This window comes from Salvelinus namaycush, unplaced genomic scaffold (genome assembly GCF_016432855.1).
Source record: "Salvelinus namaycush isolate Seneca unplaced genomic scaffold, SaNama_1.0 Scaffold497, whole genome shotgun sequence".
Classification (NCBI taxonomy): domain Eukaryota; kingdom Metazoa; phylum Chordata; class Actinopteri; order Salmoniformes; family Salmonidae; genus Salvelinus; species Salvelinus namaycush.
Genome location: NW_024061194.1, coordinates 70,001 through 95,000, shown reverse-complemented (window position 1 = coordinate 95,000; position 25,000 = coordinate 70,001). Strand labels below are relative to the sequence as shown.

Sequence of the window (25,000 nt, the reverse complement as noted above, 5' to 3'; positions counted from 1 at the left end):
GGCGTATACGATGTTATCGAAGTTGATCGCCCCCTTGTGTGGATTATTATGTCCAGTATGGCATCTAGTATAGTACTGGTTCCAGTTGATACAGAGACCCACTGCACTGGCTGAACTGTTGACTAGTGGTTCAGGGATGAGCCCCAGGGACTGGCGGTGGTAGGCATCCTCCCTGTCCAGACAGCAGGTCCTTCCCCCCTCCCTCCGGGCCGGGACGTCACCACACGACATGATCCCGTTATCCTGGGCCAGAGAGCAGATGAAGGGGCGCTCGTCATCCTCCTCCGGCTGGTAGTAAGGGGCGGGCAGGGTCAGACCTGACGAACTGGGAGGGGGAAGAGAGAGAGAAAGAGTGTGTTATAAACATGCATGTGTGATCACACACACACGTAAGCACACAAAGATGTATGCACACACACACACATTAACACGCCACACACACACTTACTGTTATGATTTTTATGAATAATCACTAAATGATGTATACATTTAACGTAGAACTATAACTAACAGAATTCTACCCTGTCACTGTATGATTGTATGAAATTTATTAGAATCATAAATCTAAATCCGATGTGTGTAGTTTTAGTCAGAATTAGAACAAGGATGTTTTGTTCCTTTTTAGTATGTAAGCAGGGTGCAAGTGTGAAACAAATGATAAGAGGAGCTATCGACAGACAAGCTGTACTACTGTGTTCCTTACAGGACATTCTGTCCCCACCCAGGGAGGGGAGAAACCTTGGGCTTGTAGTAGATTGTATAACAGGTGGCAGACAATGTATGAGAAGGAGAAGACTTGTGAACTATATTGTCATTGTCTTAGAGGAGGAGGGACAGTTATGATGAAATGAGAGGTATATAAACCAATGTACATGTAAGGATGGGCAGATCTCTCGTAAATAAACATTCTGACTATTGTAGACTGGCCTCTGTCTGTTTCATTTCAACAAGAACCCTACAAATTATTGGTAACAGACCGAGTAGTTTAATTGAAGTTCAGTTTATGAACATTGAGAACAAAATTCTCATGACACTTACCCAATTCCAAACTCCTCATGTATTTTGACTATTTTTATCACAGGATACTAGCAGAAACAGGAAGACAGAGAAGGGGGAGCAGAAGTGTGTAGGGCTCATTTACTCACTTGAACAGACTCCGGTCCGCCACAAACCCAACTCTTGGAGCATCATATTCTTCACCACCAGAGTTCTTAAACATGCCATTCACACACTTCTGCAATCTGAGTACCCGGGCAGGTGATTTAGTATTTTGTACAAATACCAAACCAGACTTTAAATGATTACCATCAGTTGATGTGGAACTAGTCATTTCCATTTTATATGTGTGTCCTGTTTCCTCTATATGAGAGCAGACTGACTATTAATCTGTCTGTTTGAGAGAAATAACCCTCTCCTCTCCTCTCCTCTCCTCTCCTCTCCTCTCCTCTCCTCTCCTCTCCTCTCCTCTCCTCTCCTCTCCTCTCCTCTCCTCTCCTCTCCTCTCCTCTCCTCTCTCTACATGCTCTCTCTCTCTGACCATGAAAGGAACACCATGAAAGGAACACACCCCATAGGTCACCCATAGGTCACACATATACACGACACCCCTCAGGAGCAAAGCATTAGGGCTCTAGTATTGTATTGACTAAGGGTAAACGGCTCATATCCTTTGGGTGTCATTCCTTCACCAGTCTGTCTGTTCTGTCTCCTCCTCAATACCAGGCTGTATTCTGCTGACATATAGTCTTTGTCCTTGACCACAGATATACTGAGAACCACAACAGGATCAATAACCACCAGTCTGATCAGACTGGCTGCACTGTTTCCTGTTCATTTGACGCTAAAGGGAAGCTAAGGTGACATATATATGGACCTGTGTAACAGTATGCACACATATATGGACAGGTGGAGGGACAGACGCACACATGGACCATGCAAGCAGGCACAAACACACAACATTGACATGCATTATGAAACCCTTAAAGAGATGCACAGTGATGGTATCGAGAGAAAGAGACAGAGACAGAGACAGAGACAGAGACATTTACATTTTACATTTAAGTCATTTAGCAGACGCTCTTATCCAGAGCGACTTACAAATTGGTGCATTCACCTTATGATATCAAGTGGAACAACCACTTTACAATAGTGCATCTAACTCTTTTAAGGGGGGGGGGGGGGTTAGAAGGATTACTTTATCCTATCCTAGGTATTCCTAGGATAGGACAGAGAGAGAGAGAGAGAGAGAGAGAGAGAGAGAGAGAGAGAGAGAGAGAGAGAGAAAGAAAGAGAGTGAGAAATATGATGGAAAGTACAACAAAGCTAAAGAAAGAGAGAGGGGCAGTATAACAGCAAGAACTAGTGTGAGAGAGAGAGAGGGAGAGAGGTATTAAAAAGATGGAGAGATGGCGGTGGAGGAGGAGGAGTCCGTGGCCCAGTCAGACAGTGGAGGCTTTGGGGTAGTGGAGCGTGAATGAGAAGTGAACCACCGCCTGGAGCCTAGCTACAGCCCAACACAGCATGCATCAGCACGGCCCAGGAGCCTAGCTACAGCCCAACACAGCATGCATCAGCACGGCCCAGGAGCCTAGCTACAGCCCAACACAGCATGCATCAGCACGGCCCAGGAGCCTAGCTACAGCCCAACACAGCATGCATCAGCACGGCCCAGGAGCCTAGCTACAGCCCAACACAGCATGCATCAGCACGGCCCAGGAGCCTAGCTACAGCCCAACACAGCATGCATCAGCACGGCCCAGGAGCCTAGCTACAGCCCAACACAGCATGCATCAGCACGGCCCAGGAGCCTAGCTACAGCCCAACACAGCATGCATCAGCACGGCCCAGGAGCCTAGCTACAGCCCAACACAGCATGCATCAGCACGGCCCAGGAGCCTAGCTACAGCCCAACACAGCATGCATCAGCACGGCCCAGGAGCCTAGCTACAGCCCAACACAGCATGCATCAGCACGGCCCAGGAGCCTAGCTACAGCCCAACACAGCATGCATCAGCACGGCCCAGGAGCCTAGCTACAGCCCAACACAGCATGCATCAGCACGGCCCAGGAGCCTAGCTACAGCCCAACACAGCATGCATCAGCACGGCTCAGGAGCCTAGCTACAGCCCAACACAGCATGCATCAGCACGGCTCAGGAGCCTAGCTACAGCCCAACACAGCATGCATCAGCACGGCCCAGGAGCCTAGCTACAGCCCAACACAGCATGCATCAGCACGGCTCAGGAGCCTAGCTACAGCCCAACACAGCATGCATCAGCACGGCCCAGGAGCCTAGCTACAGCCCAACACAGCATGCATCAGCACGGCTCAGCACAGAGCAGCAAGCCACTGAGAAAACACCTGTCAGCCAGGGATGGAGGGATGGAAGGATGGAGGGAGGGAGATGTGTGCAGTCTGTTGGTGTAGCTAGGTTGAAGGAGAAAAATCAGGGGAGAGAGAGAGGTGAAAAGAAAGGGAGGGAAGAGAGATAATGACAAGGAAAGGTAATGCAAGAAGGGAGTTGAAAGGGAGGGAGAGTGAGAGTGAGAAAGGAGAGGAAGATAAAGAGGGGGAGAAAGAAGGAGAGAGGTGGAGAGAGAGGGCAACAATAGTAGAGGAAGAGGAGAGAGATGTAGATAAACCAGGAGAGGTGTGCTGTCCTCCGCTGTAACATTCAGCTACTCCAGTTAACCACCTCCCAATGCAACCTCTCATCTCACCATTAGCATACTCCCTGGCTAATATACAAGGGTCCTTCAATTAAGCATCCAACCACTCTGGCTAACCCTTAGCATTAGTTAATACTATCCTTGAGCTGAGCTTTCTGCTACACAAGCTAAAGCTCCCATCTGAAAGCTGCCATGGACATTTAACTAATTAAAGAACGGCATCTTAAGCACTTACAATTTCTAAACATATAGTACAAATTGCATTTATATTTATATATATATACACACACACAGTACCAATCAAAAGTTTGGACACATGTACTCATTCCAGGGTCTTTCTTTAATTTGACTATTTTCTACATAGTAGAATAATAGTGAAGACATAAAAACTATGAAATAACAAATATGGAATCATGTAGTAACCAAAAAAGTGTTAAACAAGTCTATATATATTTTATATTTGAGATTCTTCAAAGTAGCCACTGTTATGTTTGTTCCTTATATAATGACAAACCGGGGCGTAGATTTAACTACTTTTAATGAACATATACTTCAGCTAGAAAACTCCATGTTTAGCCATGCAAGGCATTCTTTAACCATCTCCCGCGCCCGCATAGCCTGCTGGGTAACGTAGTCTAAATGTTATTGACACATAACACCACAGCCACCCTTTACCTTAATGACAGATTTGCACACTCTTTGCAGTGCTTAAAGTGTCCACCATTTATGCAAAAGGTGTTTAACATTAGTAAGACATGGCTATAGGGTTTCAGCATTATCTTACACCTTTCTGAAAGGTGACCTCCAACTTGGAGTGTTTACAGTTTCACTGAGGGACAGTCAGCCACGTAGGACTAGTTAAATAAATGTTGAATAAAACAGATACAAAATTGGACATTGGTCCTCTTTCTCTCTGGCATTAGACCAATGATTAATACAAGCTGAGGTCAGCATAGAGAGAACACACACTCTGGAAGGAGACACTGTCAGGAACACAGACACCCCTCTGAATCAGATTATACCTCACCAGGAGAACACACACACACACGTACAGACCCACTCACTCACTGACTTCACTCACATACAGTGCCATTCTGTCATTGGCAAGGTTAGGGTGGGCATTCACGTTACATCCCGGTCATGAATATGGAGAGGTGACCGGGAATTTAATCATGTACAGCTACTGACTGGGAGGAGGTAGTCTTGTTGAGAATAAATCACACCATGATCAAATTAACACTCCCTCGCACGCATGCACGCACGCACGCACGCACGCACGCACGCACGCACGCACGCACGCACGCACGCACGCACGCACACACACACACACACACACACACACACACACACACACACACACACACTCACACACACAGTCACTCACAGGGTGAAGTTTTCCTCGAGGTAGCATCGGTTCCTCAGTAATCCCGCCCACAGCTGCACTCCGATGATGCCGAAGATGAAGAAGACGAAGAAACAAAGCAGGAGGACGTTTCCCAGCATGGGCAGAGTGTCCAGGAGGAGATTCACCAGGATACGCATACCTAAAACATACACACATGCATCATAATATACACACACACACACACACACACACACACATACACACAAACATACACACTTGCATTATAATACACACACTCATATAAAATGAGAATATTGTTGAGTAGAAACAGCAGGAAACACATACTGTATCTAAAACACACAGACAGACACAAAACATATGGACACAGAACACAGGACATTCAGGCCTTCCAAAAGTAGCATAGACATGTTTCTGTCCATATAGGTGGATGGTGGACCAGTCACATATCCCATATCCCCAAGTGATGGCATTATGACACATGACAGGCTACCGTTGGACCTGGCCCACGTTGATTACATAATGAAACATGATTAGTACATGAGCACATGGGGCAGATATGTCCCGTAATGATGACATAAAGACAGCTGATGGCAGTAATGAGGAAGAGTAGTGGAGACTGGCAATGTATGTGTACCTATAGAGGAACTAATGTATGTGTACATATAGAGGAACTAATGTATGTGTACCTATAGAGGAACTAATGTATGTGTACCTACAGAGGAACTAATGTATGTATACCTATAGAGGAACTAATGCATGTGTACCTATAGAGGAACTAATGTATGTGTACCTATAGAGGAACTAATGTATGTGTACCTACAGAGGAACTAATGTATGTATACCTATAGAGGAACTAATGTATGTGTACCTATAGAGGGACTAATGTATGTGTACCTATAGAGGAACTAATGTATGTGTACCTATAGAGGAACTAATGTATGTGTACCTACAGAGGAACTAATGTATGTATATCTATAGAGGAACTAATGTATGTGTACCTATAGAGGAACTAATGTATGTGTACCTATAGAGGAACTAATGTATGTGTACCTATAGAGGGACTAATGTATGTGTACCTATAGAGGGACTAATGTATGTGTACCTATAGAGGAACTAATGTATGTGTACCTATAGAGGAACTAATGTATGTGTACCTATAGAGGAACTAATGTATGTATACCTATAGAGGAACTAATGTATGTGTACCTATAGAGGAACTAATGTATGTATACCTACAGAGGAACTAATGTATGTGTACCTATAGAGGAACTAATGTATGTGTACCTATAGAGGAACTAATGTATGTGTACCTATAGAGGAACTAATGTATGTATACCTATAGAGGAACTAATGTATGTGTACCTATAGAGGGACTAATGTATGTGTACCTATAGAGGAACTAATGTATGTGTACCAATAGAGGAACTAATGTATGTGTACCTATAGAGGGACTAATGTATGTGTACCTATAGAGGAACTAATGTATGTGTACCTATAGAGGGACTAATGTATGTGTACCTATAGAGGAACTAATGTATGTATACCTATAGAGGAACTAATGTATGTGTACCTATAGAGGAACTAATGTATGTGTACCTACAGAGGAACTAATGTATGTGTACCTATAGAGGGACTAATGTATGTGTACCTATAGAGGAACTAATGTATGTGTACCAATAGAGGAACTAATGTATGTACACCTATAGAGGAACTAATGTATGTGTACCTATAGAGGAACTAATGTATGTGTACCTAAAGAGGAACTAATGTATGTGTACCTATAGAGGAACTAATGTATGTGTACCTATAGAGGAACTAATGTATGTGCACCTATAGAGGAACTAATGTATGTATACCTATAGAGGAACTAATGTATGTGTACCTATAGAGGAACTAATGTATGTATACCTATAGAGGAACTAATGTATGTGTACCTATAGAGGAACTAATGTATGTATACCTATAGAGGAACTAATGTATGTGTACCTATAGAGGAACTAATGTATGTATACCTATAGAGGAACTAATGTATGTATACCTATAGAGGAACTAATGTATGTGTACCTATAGAGGAGCTAATGTATGTGTACCTATAGAGGAACTAATGTATGTGTACCTATAGAGGAACTAATGTATGTGTACCTATAGAGGAACTAATGTATGTGTACCTATAGAGGAACTAATGTATGTGTACCTATAGAGGAACTAATGTGTGTGTACCTATAGAGGAACTAATGTATGTGTACCTATAGAGGAACTAATGTATGTGTACCTATAGAGGAACTAATGTGTGTATACCTATAGAGGAACTAATGTATGTGTACCTATAGAGGAACTAATGTATGTGTACCTATAGAGGAACTAATGTGTGTGTACCTATAGAGGAACTAATGTGTGTGTACCTATAGAGGAACTAATGTATGTGTACCTATAGAGGAACTAATGTATGTGTACCTATAGAGGGACTAATGTATGTGTACCTATAGAGGAACTAATGTATGTGTACCTATAGAGGAACTAATGTATGTGTACCAATAGAGGAACTAATGTATGTATACCTATAGAGGAACGAATGTGTGTGTACCTATAGAGGGACTAATGTATGTATACCTATAGAGGAACTAATGTATGTATACCTATAGAGGAACTAATGTATGTGTACCTATAGAGGGACTAATGTATGTGTACCTATAGAGGAACTAATGTATGTGTACCTATAGAGGAACTAATGTATGTGTACCTATAGAGGGACTAATGTATGTGTACCTATAGAGGAACTAATGTATGTGTACCTATAGAGGAACTAATGTATGTGTACCTATAGAGGAACTAATGTATGTGTACCTATAGAGGGACTAATGTATGTGTACCTATAGAGGAACTAATGTATGTGTACCTATAGAGGGACTAATGTATGTGTACCTATAGAGGGACAATTATTATAATTCTTCACAGAGAAACAACGAAAATGGATGTCCTGAGTCCATGTCAATAGTTAAATCACATCAAAAGACACTTTTTGAAGTCTGAAAAAAAATGTAGATTTTTTTGGTGGAACTCCCCTTTAATTGTGCATTTCGCAAGAGATCAATGTGTTGTTCTACAGATGTTTCTGTTGTTAGACATACTGCTGCACCACGTCATGGCAGGAGTGCCCTTCTCAAATGGAACAGTAATCTGCACTGCTTGGTCATGTTGTCAACAGCATCGTCCAAAAACATACAACATCTCTTACCAAACTAGTTTTCATTAGGAAGGCAGCTAAAGTGTTTTCATCATAAGCATCACTTTTGCATGTGAAAACATAATCCTACTCATTACTACACGTCCTCAATAACACCACGTCACCGTGGGCTTTGAACGGGGCACACTGGCTACATACAGGGTGTTACTGGCTACATACAGGGTGTTACTGGCTACATACAGGGTGTTACTGACTACATACAGGGTGTTACTGGCTACATACAGGATGTTACTGGCTACATACAGGGTGTTACTGGCTACATACAGGGTGTTACTGGCTACATGCAGGATGTTACTGGCTACATACAGGGTGTTACTGGCTACATACAGGGTGTTACTGGCTACATACAGGGTGTTACTGGCAACATACAGGGTGTTACTGGCTACATACAGGGTGTATCTGGCTACATACAGGGTGTTACTGGCTACATACAGGGTGTTACTGGCTAGATGGAGGATGCTATTGGCTACATACATGGTGTATCTGGCTACATACATGGTGTATCTGGCTACATACAGGGTGTTACTGGCTACATTCAGGGTGTTACTGGCTACATACAGGGTGTTACTGGCTACATACATGGTGTTACTGGCTACATACAGGATGTTACTGGCTACATACAGGGTGTATCTGGCTACATACAGGGTGTTACTGGCTACATACAGGGTGTTACTGGCTACATACAAGGTGTTACTGGCTACATACAAGGTGTTACTGGCTATATACAGGGTTATACTGGCTACATACAGGGTGTTACTGGCTACATACAGGGTGTATCTGTCTACATACAGGGTGTTACTGGCTAGATGGAGGATGCTATTGGCTACATACATGGTGTATCTGGCTACATACAGGGTGTTACTGGCTACATACAGGGTGTTACTGGCTACATACAGGGTGTTACTGGCTACATACAGGGTGTATCTGGCTACATACAGGGTGTTACTGGCTACATACAGGGTGTTACTGGCTACATACAGGGTGTTACTGGCTACATACAGGGTGTTACTGGCAACATACAGGGTGTTACTGGCTACATACAGGGTGTTATTGGCTACATACAGGGTTACACTGGCTACATATAGGGTGTTACTGGCTACATACAGGGTGTTACTGGCTACATACAGAGTGTTACTTGCTACATACAGGGTGTTACTGGCTACATACAGGGTGTTACTTGCTACATACAGAGTGTTACTGGCTACATACAGAGTGTTACTGGCTACATACAGGGTGTTAATGGCTACATACAGGGTGTTACTGGCTACATACAGGCTGTGACTGGCTACATACAGGTTGTTACTGGCTACATACAGGTTGTTACTGGCTACATACATGGTGTTACTGGCTACATACATGGTGTTACTGGCTACATACATGGTGTTACTGGCTACATACAGGGTGTTACTGGCTACATACAGGGTGTTACTGGCTACATACAGGGTGTTACTGGCTACATACAGGGTATTACTGGCTACATACAGTGTGTTACTGGCTACATACAGGATGTTACTGGCTGCATACAGGGGTATACTGACTAAATACAGGGTGTTACTGGCTACATACAGGGTGTTACTGGCTACATACAGGGTGTTACTGGCTACATACAGGGTGTTACTGACTACATACAGGGTGTTACTGGATACATACAGTGTGTTACTGGCTACATACAGGGTTATACTGACTACATACAGGGTAATACTGGCTACATACTGGGTGTTACTGGCTACATACAGGGTTATACTGGCTACATACAGGGTTATACTGACTACATACAGTGTGTTACTGGCTACATACAGGGTGTTACTGGCTACATACAGGGTGTTACTGGCTACATACAGGGTGTTACTGGCTACATACAGGGTGTTACTGGCTACATACAGGGTGTTACTGACTACATACAAGGTGTTACTGGCTACATACAGGGTGTTACTGGCTACATACAGGGTGTTACTGGCTATATACAGGGTGTTACTGGCTACATACAGGGTGTTACTGGCTACATACAGGGTGTTACTGGCTACATACAGGGTGTTACTGACTACATACAGGGTGTTACTGGCTACATACAGGGTGTTACTGACTACATACAAGGTGTTACTGGCTACATACAGGGTGTTACTTGCTACTTACTGGGTGTTACTTGCTACATACAGGGTGTTACTGGCTACATACAGGGTGTTATTGGCTACATACAGGGTGTTACTGACTACATACAAGGTGTTACTGGCTACATACAGGGTGTTACTTGCTACATACTGGGTGTTACTTGCTACATACAGGGTGTTACTGGCTAGATGGAGGATGCTATTGGCTACATACATGGTGTATCTGGCTACATACATGGTGTATCTGGCTACATACAGGGTGTTACTGGCTACATACAGGGTGTTACTGGCTACATACAGGGTGTTACTGGCTACATACAGGTTGTTACTGGCTACATACATGTTGTTACTGGCTACATACATGGTGTTACTGGCTACATACAGGGTTATACTGACTACATACAAGGTGTTACTGGCTATATACAGGGTGTGACTGGCTACATACAGGGTGTTACTGGCTACATACAGGGTGTTACTGGCTACATTCAGGGTGTTACTGGCTAAATACATGGTGTTACTGGCTACATACATGGTGTTACTGGCTACATACAGCTTGTTACTGGCTACATACATGTTGTTACTGGCTACATACATGGTGTTACTGGCTACATACAGGGTTATACTGACTACATACAAGGTGTTACTGGCTATATACAGGGTGTTACTGGCTACATACAGGGTGTTACTGGCTACATACAGGGTTATACTGACTACATACATGGTGTTACTGGCTACATACAGGGTGTTACTGGCTACATACAGGGTATTACTGGCTACATACAGGGTGTTACTGGCTACATACAGGGTGTTACTGGCTACATACAGGGTGATACTGGCTACTTACAGGGTTAAATTGGCTAAATACAGGGTGATACTGGCTACATACTGGGTGATACTGGTTACATACTGGGTGATACTGGCTACATACAGGGTGATACTGGCTACATACAGGGTGATAAATAAAAGGGCAGTATGCGTTTGCTCTACTCCTGGCTCTGAGAGGATCTAAATGTGTTGGATCCCAGAGGTGCTTCATTAACACAGAATCACATTCAACTTTATTGGGTGGAGAGGTGCAGGGATGGATAGATGGAGGGATGGAAGGATGGACGTAAAGAAAATGAGGCAGGGTCTGAGAGTAGCACAGAAATGGAGAAAAGGAAGGAGGGGGTGTCAACTGGAGAGAGAGAGAGAGAGAGAGAGAGAGAGAGAGAGAGAGAGAGAGAGAGAGAGAGAGAGAGAGAGAGAGAGAGAGAGAGAGAGACTACACTATTATTCATCTTCTAGGAAGGGTACAAATTGGGTCTCTCTGGGGTCAATCTCAGCCAATGTTGTCTGTGTATATTAACTTGGTCAAAATGACCTCATGTCAAGCAATTGCTTTACGTCTATTGTATCTCACCCCTATCTGGCCTAATGCAGGGAGGTGTGGACATACTCATCAGTTATCCATTCCCCTGGGTGCAACCATATGTTTATACTACACAGTGAGCGCTCACACACACACATATATATATATATACACACACACGAGCACTCATACAAATACAGGCGCACGCGCACACACACACACACACACACACACACACACACACACACACACACACACACACACACACACACACACACACACACACACACACACACACACACACACATGTGTGTCCCAGCATGTGTATTAGTGTGTTTGTTTACACATATGCACCAGTCACCAGTCTGCCTATATCAGTTCCCCAAACATGACATCACTATCAGTATCACCCCTCCCTATTCCCTATAACTTCCTATCAGCTGGCGGAGCGAGGCAATGACATGCACTAATTCAATTACCATTCATATTTAATGAGTTACCCCGGTGGCAACACCCACTGAAACATTGATAAGGGACCAGAGTGTTCAGAGCTCCCAAATCTCTATTATGTTTGGGAATGTGTCTTCTGATTGGGAATTATCGTCAGCACTCAAGGAAAACTGTTTTCCCAGGTAATTAGTGCTAGGATTAATCTGTGTGTGTGTAATGGACCAGACAAGAGAGTAATGTCTTCACTAATTCTCATCACAGAGAGAGGCGAGTTGGAGGTGTGTGTGTGTGTGTGTGTGGTGTGTGCATGTGTGTGTTTTATGTGTTTATAAATACCGGTTTCTCTACCCGCCAATAATTCTCATTAAAGACAGACTGTGCCATAGAACACCTGCACTCACTAAATGTACCTGCAGACTGATGACTCCAGCACACCTCTCTGTGTCTCTCGGTTTCCACACCATTAGTCCATTAGCGTTAGCACTGATCTGTGTTTCTTTACCATTAGCTTGGCCCATTACGCTATTAGCTCTGGGGGAAAGGAAAGGAAACAAGTAAAGGATGCAAGGATAAGGACGACAGCTGTTTGGAACATGTCCTGTTTCACTGTGTTTCAGTACACTGTCTCACTAGCTTACAGCATGCATATCAGTTTTAGCCGCTATTAGCCAGGCAGCTCTTGTAAAGAGGAGATAAGGAAATGCTACCTGAGTCTCACTGATACCACTCTCTGTGTGTTATTCACTGTTAGCCACTGTTAGCATTAGCAGATAAATGCTATCACTTTCACTGACTGGAAGTGAATGGAGAGATTAGCTGACCCTCGCTTGAACGGCTAATTGGTGCTTACGATGATTAGAAGCTGTCTGAGGTAAGGGGAAAATCAATAGGCGTTTACAATTTTGTCTGAGAACAGAGTTGTATTTGAGAGGGATGGGGTTGGGTCAGAGAGAGAAGAGTGATCTACATTACAGGAGGATATGTAAATCTGTAAGGGACAAGGTTGTAGTAGAGGGCATCTGATAGGAGATGGGCTGCTCAGATCAAACAGCACTGTCCTGGGGTTATGCAGTTAGAACAGAGTAGAGGGTCACAGCAAAGTCTAAGGACATATACAATGACTGTACTGATTGAATGGAGAAAACATTAGGAACACCTTCCTAACATTGAGTTGCACCCCCCTTTTGCCCTCAGAACAGGCTCAATTCGTCGGGGCATGGACTCTACCGTTCCACAGGGATGCTGGCCCATGTTGACTCCAATGCTTCCCACAGTTGTGTCAAGTTGGCTGGATGTCCTTTGGATGGTGGACCATTCTTGATACACACGGGAAACTGTTGAATGTGAAAAACCCAGCAGCGTTGCAGTTCTTGACACAATCAAACCAGTGAGCCTGGCACCTACTACCATATCCTGTTCAAATGCACTTACATCTTTTGTCTTGCCCATTCACTCTCTGAATGGCACACATACACAATCCATGTCTCAATTGTCTCAAGGCCAAGATCCTTATTTAACCTGTCTCCTCCCCTTCATCTATACTGATTGAAGCGGATTGAACAAGTTACATCAATAAGGGATCATAGCTTTCACCTGTATTCACCTGGTCAGTCTATGTCATGGAAAGAGTGGACGTTCCTAATGTTTTGTACACTCAGTGTAGACATCACATGCAAAAAAACGGACAGACAGACAGACAGACAGTGACAGACACAAACAGACAGACGGACAGATGGACAGATGGACAGACAGACAAACAGAGATAAACAAGACAGAGAGAGAGAGCGAGCGAGAGACAGACAGACAGAGAGACAGACAGAAAGAGACAGAACGAGAGAGAGAGAGAAAGAGAGAGAGAGAGAGAGAGAGACAGCGAGACAGAACTCACTGGGTACTCTATTGATGGCTTTGAGGGGTCTGAGGACCCTGACTGTCCTGATGGCTGAGAGGTTGATGTTCTGCAGGTCCAACGAGTACTCCACCATCCTACACAGAGAGAAACACACATAGGAGTCAAGGAACTATATGTGTGCGTGTGTGTGTGTGTGAGAGAGAGCATTTGCTGTACACATGACTCACTGACACATTCTCAGTTCCCATTTGTTCTACAGAATCTCATTTTAAATCCATCCATATACAGCAAGGCCCAAGAGGGCTCTTTCCCTCAGGCAAGATCTCTGAGTGCCTCTCCAATCCGTCTACAGGTTACATCCCAGTTTCAGGATCTAAGCCTGCCACAACACTGCACCAAAGCAACTGTGGGGTTAACTCATGGGTTAACTCATGAACTGCTGGGTTAACCCATGATCCGAAATGGCAGATATGAGTGCATATACGGTTTTCCCATTTATAATGTGCTCACATCAGAGCGAGTGTTTATTCTCATTCAGACAGTAAGGTATTGTCTCAGAGTATCTTTGAAGCAGAGGGAAGGAAGGGTAGAGGGGAGAGAGCTATGAATTATTATATCATTTTAATTCAATTGTACAATTATGGGAGCATCTTTGCAGTACCCACAGTATCAACAGACTAAAAGAAGAGAAAGAGTGTAAGGGAGAGGCAGAGAAGCAGAGAAAGAGAGAGAGACCTACAGCTCATCTCTTGGCAGTAGTACTGTAGATTACTTTATCACTGAACTCAACCCAGAGTCTCTCAGAGTTTTCACAGTCAGCCCACTAACACCCCTATCAGATCACAGAAAAATCACAGTCTACCTGGACAGAGCAATAGTCAATAATGAGGCATCAAAGCCAAGGGACCTGCACAATATTAAGAAATGCTATAGATGGAAGTAAAGTAGTGTAGAAAATTAGGCAACAACAAATTCAATCAATTTTAAACAACTTCCTGGACAAAATATTTCACTGTAATAGTGAAGGTGTAAACTTGGCAGTAGAAAGCCTAAACAGTATATTTGACCTTTCAGCTTCCCTATTAAATCTAAAAATGTCAAGCAGACAACCTAAGAAAATTAACAACAATGACAAATGGTTTGATGAAGAATGCTAAAACCCAAGAAAGAAATTGAGAAACCTATCCAACCAAAAACATAGAGACCCAGAGAACCTGAGTCTACGCCTTCACTATGGTGAATCACTAAAACAATACAGAAATACGCTACAGAGAAAGAAGGAACAGCTCGTCAGAAATCAGATCAATGTAATTGAAGAATCCATAGAATCTAATCACTTCTGGGAAAATTGGAACACACTAAACAAACAACAACACAAAGAGTTATCTATCTAAAACGGAGATGTATGGATAAACCACTTCTCTAATCTTTTTGTTTCTATAAGAAATAACAAACAGCAAAAACACATACATGATCAATTACACATCTTAGAATCAGCTATTAAAGACTTCCAGAACCCACTGGATTCTTCAATTACATTGAATGAACTATAAGACAAAATACAAACCCTCCAACCCAAAAAGACCTCTGATGTTGATGGTATCCTACATGAAATGATAAAATATAAAATAAACTCTTTAACATCATCCTCATCTCTGGCATCTTCCCCAATATTTGGAACCAAGGACTGATCACCCCAATCCACAAAAGTGGAGAAAAATTTGACCCCAATAACTACCGTGGGATATGCGTCAACAGCAACCTTGGGACAATCCTCTGCATTATCATTAACAGCAAACTTGTACATTTCCTCAGTGAAAACAATGTACTGAGCAAATGTCAAATTGGCTTTTTACCATATTACCGTACGACAGACCACGCATTCACCCTGCACACCATAATTGACAAACAAACTAACCAAAACAAAGGCAAAGTCTTCTCATGCTTTGTTGACTTCAAAAAAGCTTTTGACTCAATTTATCATGAGGGTCTGCTATACAAATTGATGGAAAGTGGTGTCGGGGGAAAAAAGATGCGACATTATAAAGTCCACATGCACAAGCAACACGTGTTTGGTTAAAATGGGCAAAAAACACAGATTTCTTTCCACAGGCCTGTGGGGTGAGACAGCGGTGCAGCTTAAGCCCCACCCTCTTCAACATATATATAAACGAATTGGCAAGGGCACTAGAACAGTCTGCAGCACCCGGCCTCACCCTACTAGAATCTGAAGTCAAATGTCTACTGTTTGCTGATGATCTGGTGCTTCTGTCCCCAACCAAGTAGGGCCTACAGCAGCACCTAGATCTTCTGCACAGATTCTGTCAGACCTGGGCCCTGACAGTGAATCTCAGTAAAACAAAAAATGGTGTTTCAAAAAAGGTCCAGTCGCACGGACCACAAATACAAATTCCATCTAGACACCGTTGCCATAGACCACACAAAAAACAATACATACCTCGGCTTAAACATCAGCGCCACAGGAAACTTCCACAAAGCTGTGAACGATCTGAGAAACAAGGCAAGATGGGGCCTTCTATGCCATCAAAAGGAACATAACATTTGACATACCAATTAGGATCTGGCAAAAAATACTTGAATCAGTTACAGAACCCATTGCCCTTTATGGTTGTGAAGTCTGTGGTCTGCTCACCAACCAATAATTCACAAAATAGGACAAACTCCAAATTAAGACTCTGCATGCAGCATTCTACAAAAATACCCTCCGTGTACAATGTAAAACAGCAAATAATATATGCAGAGCAGAAATAGTCCGATACCCGCTAATTATCAAAATCCAGAAAAGAGTCGTTAAATTCTACAACCACCTAAAAGGAAGCGTTTCCTAAACCTTCCATAACAAAGCCATCACCTACAGAGAGACGAAACTGGAGAAGAGTCCCCTAAGCAAGCTGGTAAGGGGCTCTATTCACAAACACAAACACACCCCGCAGAGCCCCAGGACAGCAACACAATTAGACCCAACCAAATCATGAGAAAACAAAAAGATAATTACTTGACTATTGGAAAGAATTAACAACAAAAAACTAAGCAAACTAGAATGATATTTGGCCGAATACCTGACCACTGTGACTGACCCAAAATTAAGGAAAGCTTTGACTATGTACAGACTCATTGAGCATAGCCTTGATATTGAGAAAGGTCGCCGTAGGCGAGAGAAGACAGGCTATGTGCACACTGCCCACAAAATGAGGTGGAAAATGAGCTGCATTTCCTAACCTCCTGCCAAATGTATGACCATATTAGATACACATACAGTTGAAGTCGGAAGTTTACATACACCTTAGCCAAATACATTTAAACTCAGTCTTTCACAATTCCTGACATTTAATTCTAGTAAAAATTCCCTGCCTTAGGTCAGTTAGGATCACCACTTTATTTTAAGAATGTGAAATGTCAGAATAATAGTCGAGAGAATGATTTATTTCAGCTTTTATTTCTTTCATCACATTCCCAGTGGGTCAGAAGTTTACATACACTCAATTAGTATTTGGTAGCATTGCATTTCAATTGTTTAACTTGGGTCAAACGTTTCGGGTAGGATTCCACAAACTTCCCCCAATAAGTTGGGTGAATTTTGGCCCATTCCTCCTGACAGAGCTGGTGTAACTGAGTCAGGTTTGTAGGCCTCCTTGCTCGCACACGCTTTTTCAGTTCTGCCCACACATTTTCTATAGGATTGAGGTCAGGGTTTGTGATGGCCACTCCAATACCTTGACTTTGTTGTCCTTAAGCCATTTTGCCACAACTTTGGAAGTATGCTTGGGGTCATTGTCCATTTGGAAGACCCATTGCAACCAAGCTTAAACTTCGTGACTGATGTCTTGAGATGTTGCTTCAATATATCCACATAATTTTCCTCCCTCATGATGCCATCTATTTGGTGAAGTGCACCAGCCCCTCTTGCAGCAAAGCACCCCCACAACATGATGCTGCCACCCCCGTGATTCATGATTGGGATGGTGTTCTTCGGCTTGCAAGCCTCCCCCTTTTTTCTCCAAACATAACGATGGGCATTTATGGCCAAACAGTTCTATTTTTGTTTCATCAGACCAGAGGAAATTTCTCCAAAAGTACTATCTTTGTCCCCATATGCAGTTGAAAGCTGTAGTCTGGCTTTTTTATGTGGGTTTGGAGCAGGGGCTTCTTCCTTGTTGGGTTATGTTGATATAGGACTCATTTTACTGTGGATATAGATACTTTTGTACCTGTTTCCTCCAGTATCTTCAGAAGGTCCTTTGCTGTTGTTCTGGTATTGATTTGCACTTTTTGCACCAAAGTACGTTCATCTCTAGGAGACAGAACGTGTCTCCTTCCTGAGCGGTATGACGGCTGCGTGGTCCCATGTTGTTTATACTTGCGTACTATTGTTTGTACAGATGAACGTGGTACCTTCAGGCATTTGGAAATTGCTCCCAAGGATGAACCAGACTTGTGGAGGTCTAAAAAAAAAAATCTGAGGTCTTGGCTGATTTATTTAGATTTTCCCATGATGTCAAGCAAAGAGGCACTGAGTTTGAAGATAGGCTTTGAAATACATCCACAGGTACACCTCCAATTGACTTAAATGATGTCAATTAGCCTATCAGAAGCTTCTAAAGCCATGACATCATTTTCTGGAATTTTCCAAGCTGTTTAAAGGCACAGTCAACTTAATGTATGTAAACTTCTGACCCACTGGAATTGTGATACAGTGAATTGTAAGTGAAATAATCTGTCTGTAAACAATTGTTGGAAAAATTCCTTGCGTCATGCACAAAGTAGATGTCCTAACCGACTTGCCAAAACTATAGTTTGTTAACAAGAAATTTGTGGGGTGGTTGAACAACAAGTTTGAATGACTCCAACCTAAATGTATGTAAACTTCCGACTTCAACTGTATTCCCCTCAGATTACACAGACCCACAAATAATTTTTGATTAACTCCCTATTGGGTTTTTTATTGGGTGAAATTGGGTGAAATACCACAGTGTGCAATCACAGCAGTAAGATTTGGGACCTGTTGCCACAAGAAAATGGCAACCAGTGAAGAACAAACAACATTGTAATACATTGTTTGTACTTTAACTATTTGCACATCGTTACAACACGGTATATAGACATAATATGACATTTGAAATGTCTCTATTATTTTGGAACTGGTTTGAGCGTAATATTTACTGTTCACTTTTATTTTACATTTGTTTATCCATTTCGCATGCTTCGGCAATATTAACATATGTTTCCCATGCCAATAAAGCCCCTTGAAATGAAATGAATTGAGGTAGAGTTAGAGGCAGAGAGAGACAGACAGAGTGAGAGGGGGGGACAGCGAGAGAGAGAGAGAGAGAGAGAGAGAGAGAGAGAGAGAGGGGTGGGGCAGTGAGAGAGAGAGAGAGAGAGAGAGAGAGAGAGAGAGAGAGAGAGAGAGAGAGAGAGAGAGAGAGAGAAAGAAAGAAAGAAAGAAAGAAAGAAAGAAAGAAAGAAAGAAAGAAAGAAAGAAAGAAAGAAAGAAAGAAAGAAAGAAAGAAAGAAAGAAAGAGAGAAGGACGGACAGAGAGCGAGTCAGAGGGAAAGGTAGAGAGCGAGTCAGAGGGAGAGGTAGAGAGAAGAACAGAGAGGGAGAGAGAGAAAGCGAGAGAGAGAGAAAGCGAGAGTCAGAGGTAATGGTAGAGGTAGAGGTAGAGAGAGAGAGAGAGAGAGAGAGAGAGAGAGAGAGAGAGAGAGAGAGAGAGAGAGAGAGAGAGAAGGACAGAGAGAGAGTCAGAGGTAGAGAGAGAAGGAAGGACAGAGAGAGAGTCAGAGGTAGAGATAGAAGGACAGAGAGAGAGGGGACAGATAGAGGGGACAGAGAGAGAATCAGAGGTAGAGGTAGAGAGAGAGGTAGAGAGAGGTAGAGAGAGAGAGAGAGGACAGAGAGAGAGTCAGAGGGAGAGGTAGAGAGAAAAGGACAGAGAGAGAGAGAAATAGATGGATAGAAAGTGGTCTCTGTAAGTGATGCCTGCAGGATGTTGTGGTTTACTAAGAGTCAGACATCTGTTAGCTACTCATTCTCAGCATGTTAAAACTGTTTGTGCCCTGCAACCTAAACCACTTTCACAGAATGGCCATGGTGCTTTATCTTTCCGTGTGTGTGTGTGTGTGTGTGTGTGTGTGTGTGTGTGTGTGTGTGTGTGTGTGTGTGTGTGTGTGTGTGTGTGTGTGTGTGTGTGTGTGTGTGTGTGTGTGTGTGTGTGTGTGTGTGTGTGTGTGTGGGGACCATGAAAAGAGCCTGGGGTGGAATACATTAATGCAGTGGCAGCAAGGCCTGCCAAGTCTAACACCAGACACAGCCAATCTACTCTACAATATAACTCATTCAGAGGCCCATGTTCATGTGCTGCTGATCACAGCCCTGGACACACCGCATTCTGATGGGAATACAGCTGGCTATATGGATATCAGACAATCAGCTTTAGTTCAGTGAGCTATACCAGTGGTAATACATTGTTGTGTTGTGACCAATCTACAGCCTTTAGCCCATGCCGTTTTAAACTGCACGGCGATCTAATACTAAGTCACCACAACCCATCATTTAGGAAGTATTATGTGCGTCCCAAATGGCAACCTATTCCCTATACAGTGAACTAAATCGGTAATAGGGTGCCATTTGGGAGACATTGTCACGACAACAGGGATGTACAGCAGGACGTGCACCATAGCATCCCGTTTTTAATATGTAGTCTTTATCATAGTGTCCATTCTGATAGGTTATCAACAAGCTCTCACTATCAGGATCAGGTAAGACCCAGATGCAGACCATGTCGAAGTAACAATGTTTATTACAGAAACAGAAGCAAAGATACAAGACGGCAGGCAGGCTCAGGATCAGGACAGGCAAGGCTCAAAAACCAGGAGGGTGAGAAAAAGAGAGGATCAGTACATCCGAACATCACACCTGCGGGACATGTACAGGATGGCAACAATAACTGCCCGAGTTACACCAGGAACGCACAATCCCTCCATCAGTGCTCAGACTGTCCGCAATAGGCTGAGAGAGGCTGGACTAAGGGCTTGTAGGCCTGTTGTAAGGCAAGTCCTCACCAGACATCACCGGCAACAATGTCGCCTATGGGCACAAACCCACCGTCGCTGGACCAGACAGGACTGGGAAAAAGTGCTCTTCACTGACGAGTCGCGGTTTTGTATCACCAGGGGTGATGGTCGGTTTCGCGTTTATCGTCGAAGGAATGAGCGTTACACCGAGGCCTGTACTCTGGAGCGGGATCGTTTTGGAGGTGGAGTGTCTATCATGGTCTGGGGCGGTGTGTCACAGCATCATCGGACTGAGCTTGCTGTCATTGCAGACAATCTCAACGCTGTGCGTTACAGGAAAGACATCCTCCTCCCTCATGTGATACCCTTCCTGCAGGCTCATCCTGACATGACCCTCCGGCATGACAATGCCACCAGCCATACTGCTCGTTCTGTGCGTGATTTCCTGCAAGACAGGAATGTCAGTGTTCTGCCATGGCCAGCGAAGAGCCCGGATCTCAATCCCATTGAGCATGTCTGGGACCTGCTGGATCGGAGGGTGAGCGCTAGGGCCATTCCCCCCAGAAATGTCCGGGAACTTGCAGGTGCCTTGGTGGAAGAGTGGGGTAACATCTCACAGCAGGAACTGGATAATCTGGTGCAGTCCATGAGGAGGAGATGCACTGCAGTACTTAATGCAGTTGGTGGCCACACCAGATACTGACTGTTACTTTTGATTTTGACCCCCCCCCTTTGTTCAGGAACACATTATTCCATTTCTGTTAGTCACATGTCTGTGGAACTTCTTCAGTTTATGTTTCAGTTGTTGAATCTTGTTATGTTCATACAAATATTTACACATGTTAAGTTTGCTGAAAATAAACGCAGTTGACAGTGAGAGGACGTTTATTTTTGTTGCTGAGTCTACTAGGTGTTATGGTTTAGTGGTTACACAGTACAGAACACTTTGCAGCTATAAGCTAAAGGATATAATATAGCTAAAGCTGCCTGTGCTTCCTGTGTCCACTGACCTCCATCTTAGTGGGCTTAAAATGGAGGGGTGTCATGCAGAGAGGTACCACAACAGGGTGACAGGTGGGAGAGGAAGGTGGAGAGGTGATGAGAGGAGAATAGAGAGGGATAAAGAGGAAAGGAAAGGGTGAACAGGGAAAGGGAACTAGATATTAGTTGTGATAATGCCAGGGAGTGAGAGAGGGTGGAGGGATGGAGAGCAGCTAGTTCTCACAGTCTCACGCCAGAATTAGACGTTTGTCCATGTTTCGGAAACGTAGAATTTTGAAGTTGTTGCAAAAATAACATTTAAGGTTAAGTTTAGGCATTTATTCAGAATTCTTAAGGTTAGGGTTAAGTTTAGGCTTTAACTCCGAAATCTTAAGGTTAAGCATTAACTCAGAATGGTTAAGGTAAGGGGTAAGGTTTGGGATAGGCTTAAAACAAAAATCTAAAAAGACTTCCTATTGTTGGATTCGAACTTGCAATCTTTGTAATCAGAGTTTCCACGTCATCTCCCAACGTCTTCAGACAGGGATGGATGTTGAATACTGACTTGTATCACGGGTGACCTGGCTGTGGAGAGAGAGAGGGTGGAATGATCCAAGCTCCAAGAATAGTGTCTGAGGAGAACATGTTCTGCTTGACAATCCCCATTATGTCAATTTCATCTTTGAGCGATGGCATAATCGTCTCCAACACACACACACACACACACGCACGCACGCACGCACGCACGCACGCACGCACGCACGCACGCACGCACGCACGCACGCACGCACGCACGCACGCACGCACGCACGCACGCACGCATGCACGCACACACACGTGTATGTCACCGGACTTAGAATGCTGTGTTTAAGTCTGTGAGAACAGTCACCCATGCATAATCATGAGTCTTGAATAGTTTGAATAAAATACGAGTCAGTGAGTTGAAGTGTGTTTTGTATAGACAAGCACCAGTAAAACTCCCTATGATCTCCCCATGCAGTCAGTCAGCCAGTCAGCCAGACAGTTAGTCAGCCAGTTAGTCAGCCAGTCAGTCAGCCAGTCAATCAGTCAGTCAGTCAGCCAGCCCCTCAGTCAGTCAGTCAGTCAGGCAGTAAGCTGATCTCTCCTCTCTCAGAACACACACCCAGTCTGGAGCTGATTACAAGCAATAAAGTCTCACTATCTGAAGGATGCTACTGTTACAATGCTTCTGATATGCTTCTGTTGTATTCTGTCTGTTGTGTTTCTCATCAGTGGAGTTATGTAACAGCCTTAACAGTGATGAGGGGATGTGGATAATATTTGAGAGGCAGAGTAGAAGGCTTACCTCACAGATACACACATACACCTAAGATGGAGTGAGAGGTGATGGAGTGAGAGAGGATAGAGTGAGAGTTGATGGAGAGAGACAGGATATTGTGAGAGATGGAGAGAAAGAGGATAGAGAGTGAGAAATGGAGAGAGGATAGAGTGATAGGTGATGATAGCAATAGAGAACTGAGTGAGAGAGATGGAGAGAGAGAGGACTGAGTGAGTGAGAGATGGAGCGAGAGAGAGGATAGAATGAGAGATGATGAGAGAGGATAGAGTGAGAGATGATGGAGAGATAGAGGATAGAGTGAGAGATGATGGAAAGATAGAGGATAGAGTGAGAAATGATGGAGAGATAGAGGATAGAGTGAGAGATGATGGAGAGATAGAGGATAGAGTGAGAGATGATGGAAAGATAGAGGATAGAGTGAGAAATGATGGAGAGATAGAGGATAGAGTGAGAGATGATGGAGAGATAGAGGATAGAGTGAGAGATGATGGAGAGATAGAGAATGGAGTGAGAGACGATGGAGAGATACAGGATAGAGTGAGAGATGATAGAGAGATGGAGGATATATACAGCAGTAGTAAAGACACTGAAAGAAAGGGGGTTTGGTGAATCAAACCATTCACTCATAATCGTCCCTGGTCTCACAATGGACTATATATGAACAGTCAGATCTATCTCCTCATTTCCATATTATTAAACAGTAGCTGCATATTGCCACAGATCAACATTTCCATATTATCATAAACAGTAGCTGGATATTGCCACAGATCAACATTTCCATATTATTAAACAGTAGCTGCATATTGCCACAGATCAACATTTCCATATTATTAAACAGTAGCTGGATATTGCCACAGATCAACATTTACATATTATTAAACAGTAGCTGCATATTGCCACAGATCAACATTTCGATATTATTAAACAGTAGCTGGATATTGCCACAGATCAACATTTCCATATTATTAAACAGTAGCTGGATATTGCCACAGATCAACATTTCGATATTATTAAACAGTAGCTGGATATTGCCACAGATCAACATTTCCATATTATTAAACAGTAGCTGGATATTGCCACAGATCAACATTTCCATATTATTAAGCAGTAGCTGGATATTGCCACAGATCAACATTTCCATATTATTAAACAGTAGCTGCATATTGCCACAGATCAACATTTCCATATTATTAAACAGTAGCTGGATATTGCCACAGATCAACATTTCCATATTATTAAACAGTAGCTGCATATTGCCACAGATCAACATTTCCATATTATTAAACAGTAGCTGGATATTGCCACAGATCAACATTTCCATATTATTAAACAGTAGCTGCATATTGCCACAGATCAACATTTGCATATTATTAAACAGTAGCTGGATATTGCCACAGATCAACATTTCCATATTATTAAACAGTAGCTGGATATTGCCACAGATCAACATTTCCATATTATTAAACAGTAGCTGCATATTGCCACAGATCAACATTTGCATAGCTGTATACTGTATCTCCATATAGCTCCGTATAGCTCCATAATTCATGAACCCAGAGTGATGATTGCTACTGTAAATCTGCTGCTTTACTGGGGAGAGGAGAGAGGCTAGACCATTGATTTA

General features: G+C 43.2%; 1 protein-coding gene across 1 annotated transcript in view; it reads right to left on the bottom strand.

Annotated features, from left to right (window-relative positions):
• The window catches only part of LOC120041637 (voltage-dependent T-type calcium channel subunit alpha-1I-like), a gene marked incomplete at both ends in the record, with an annotated part of 136,114 nt that overhangs the window by 71,944 nt on the left and 39,170 nt on the right, over positions 1–25,000 (bottom strand). Inside the window, 3 exons of the mRNA XM_038986503.1 lie at positions 1–325; positions 5,053–5,212; positions 14,076–14,173. The exon at positions 1–325 is cut by the window's left edge and continues 18 nt beyond it. Of these exons, the coding sequence (XP_038842431.1) occupies positions 1–325; positions 5,053–5,212; positions 14,076–14,173 (583 nt within the window). The remainder of the gene's footprint in view (positions 326–5,052; positions 5,213–14,075; positions 14,174–25,000) is intronic.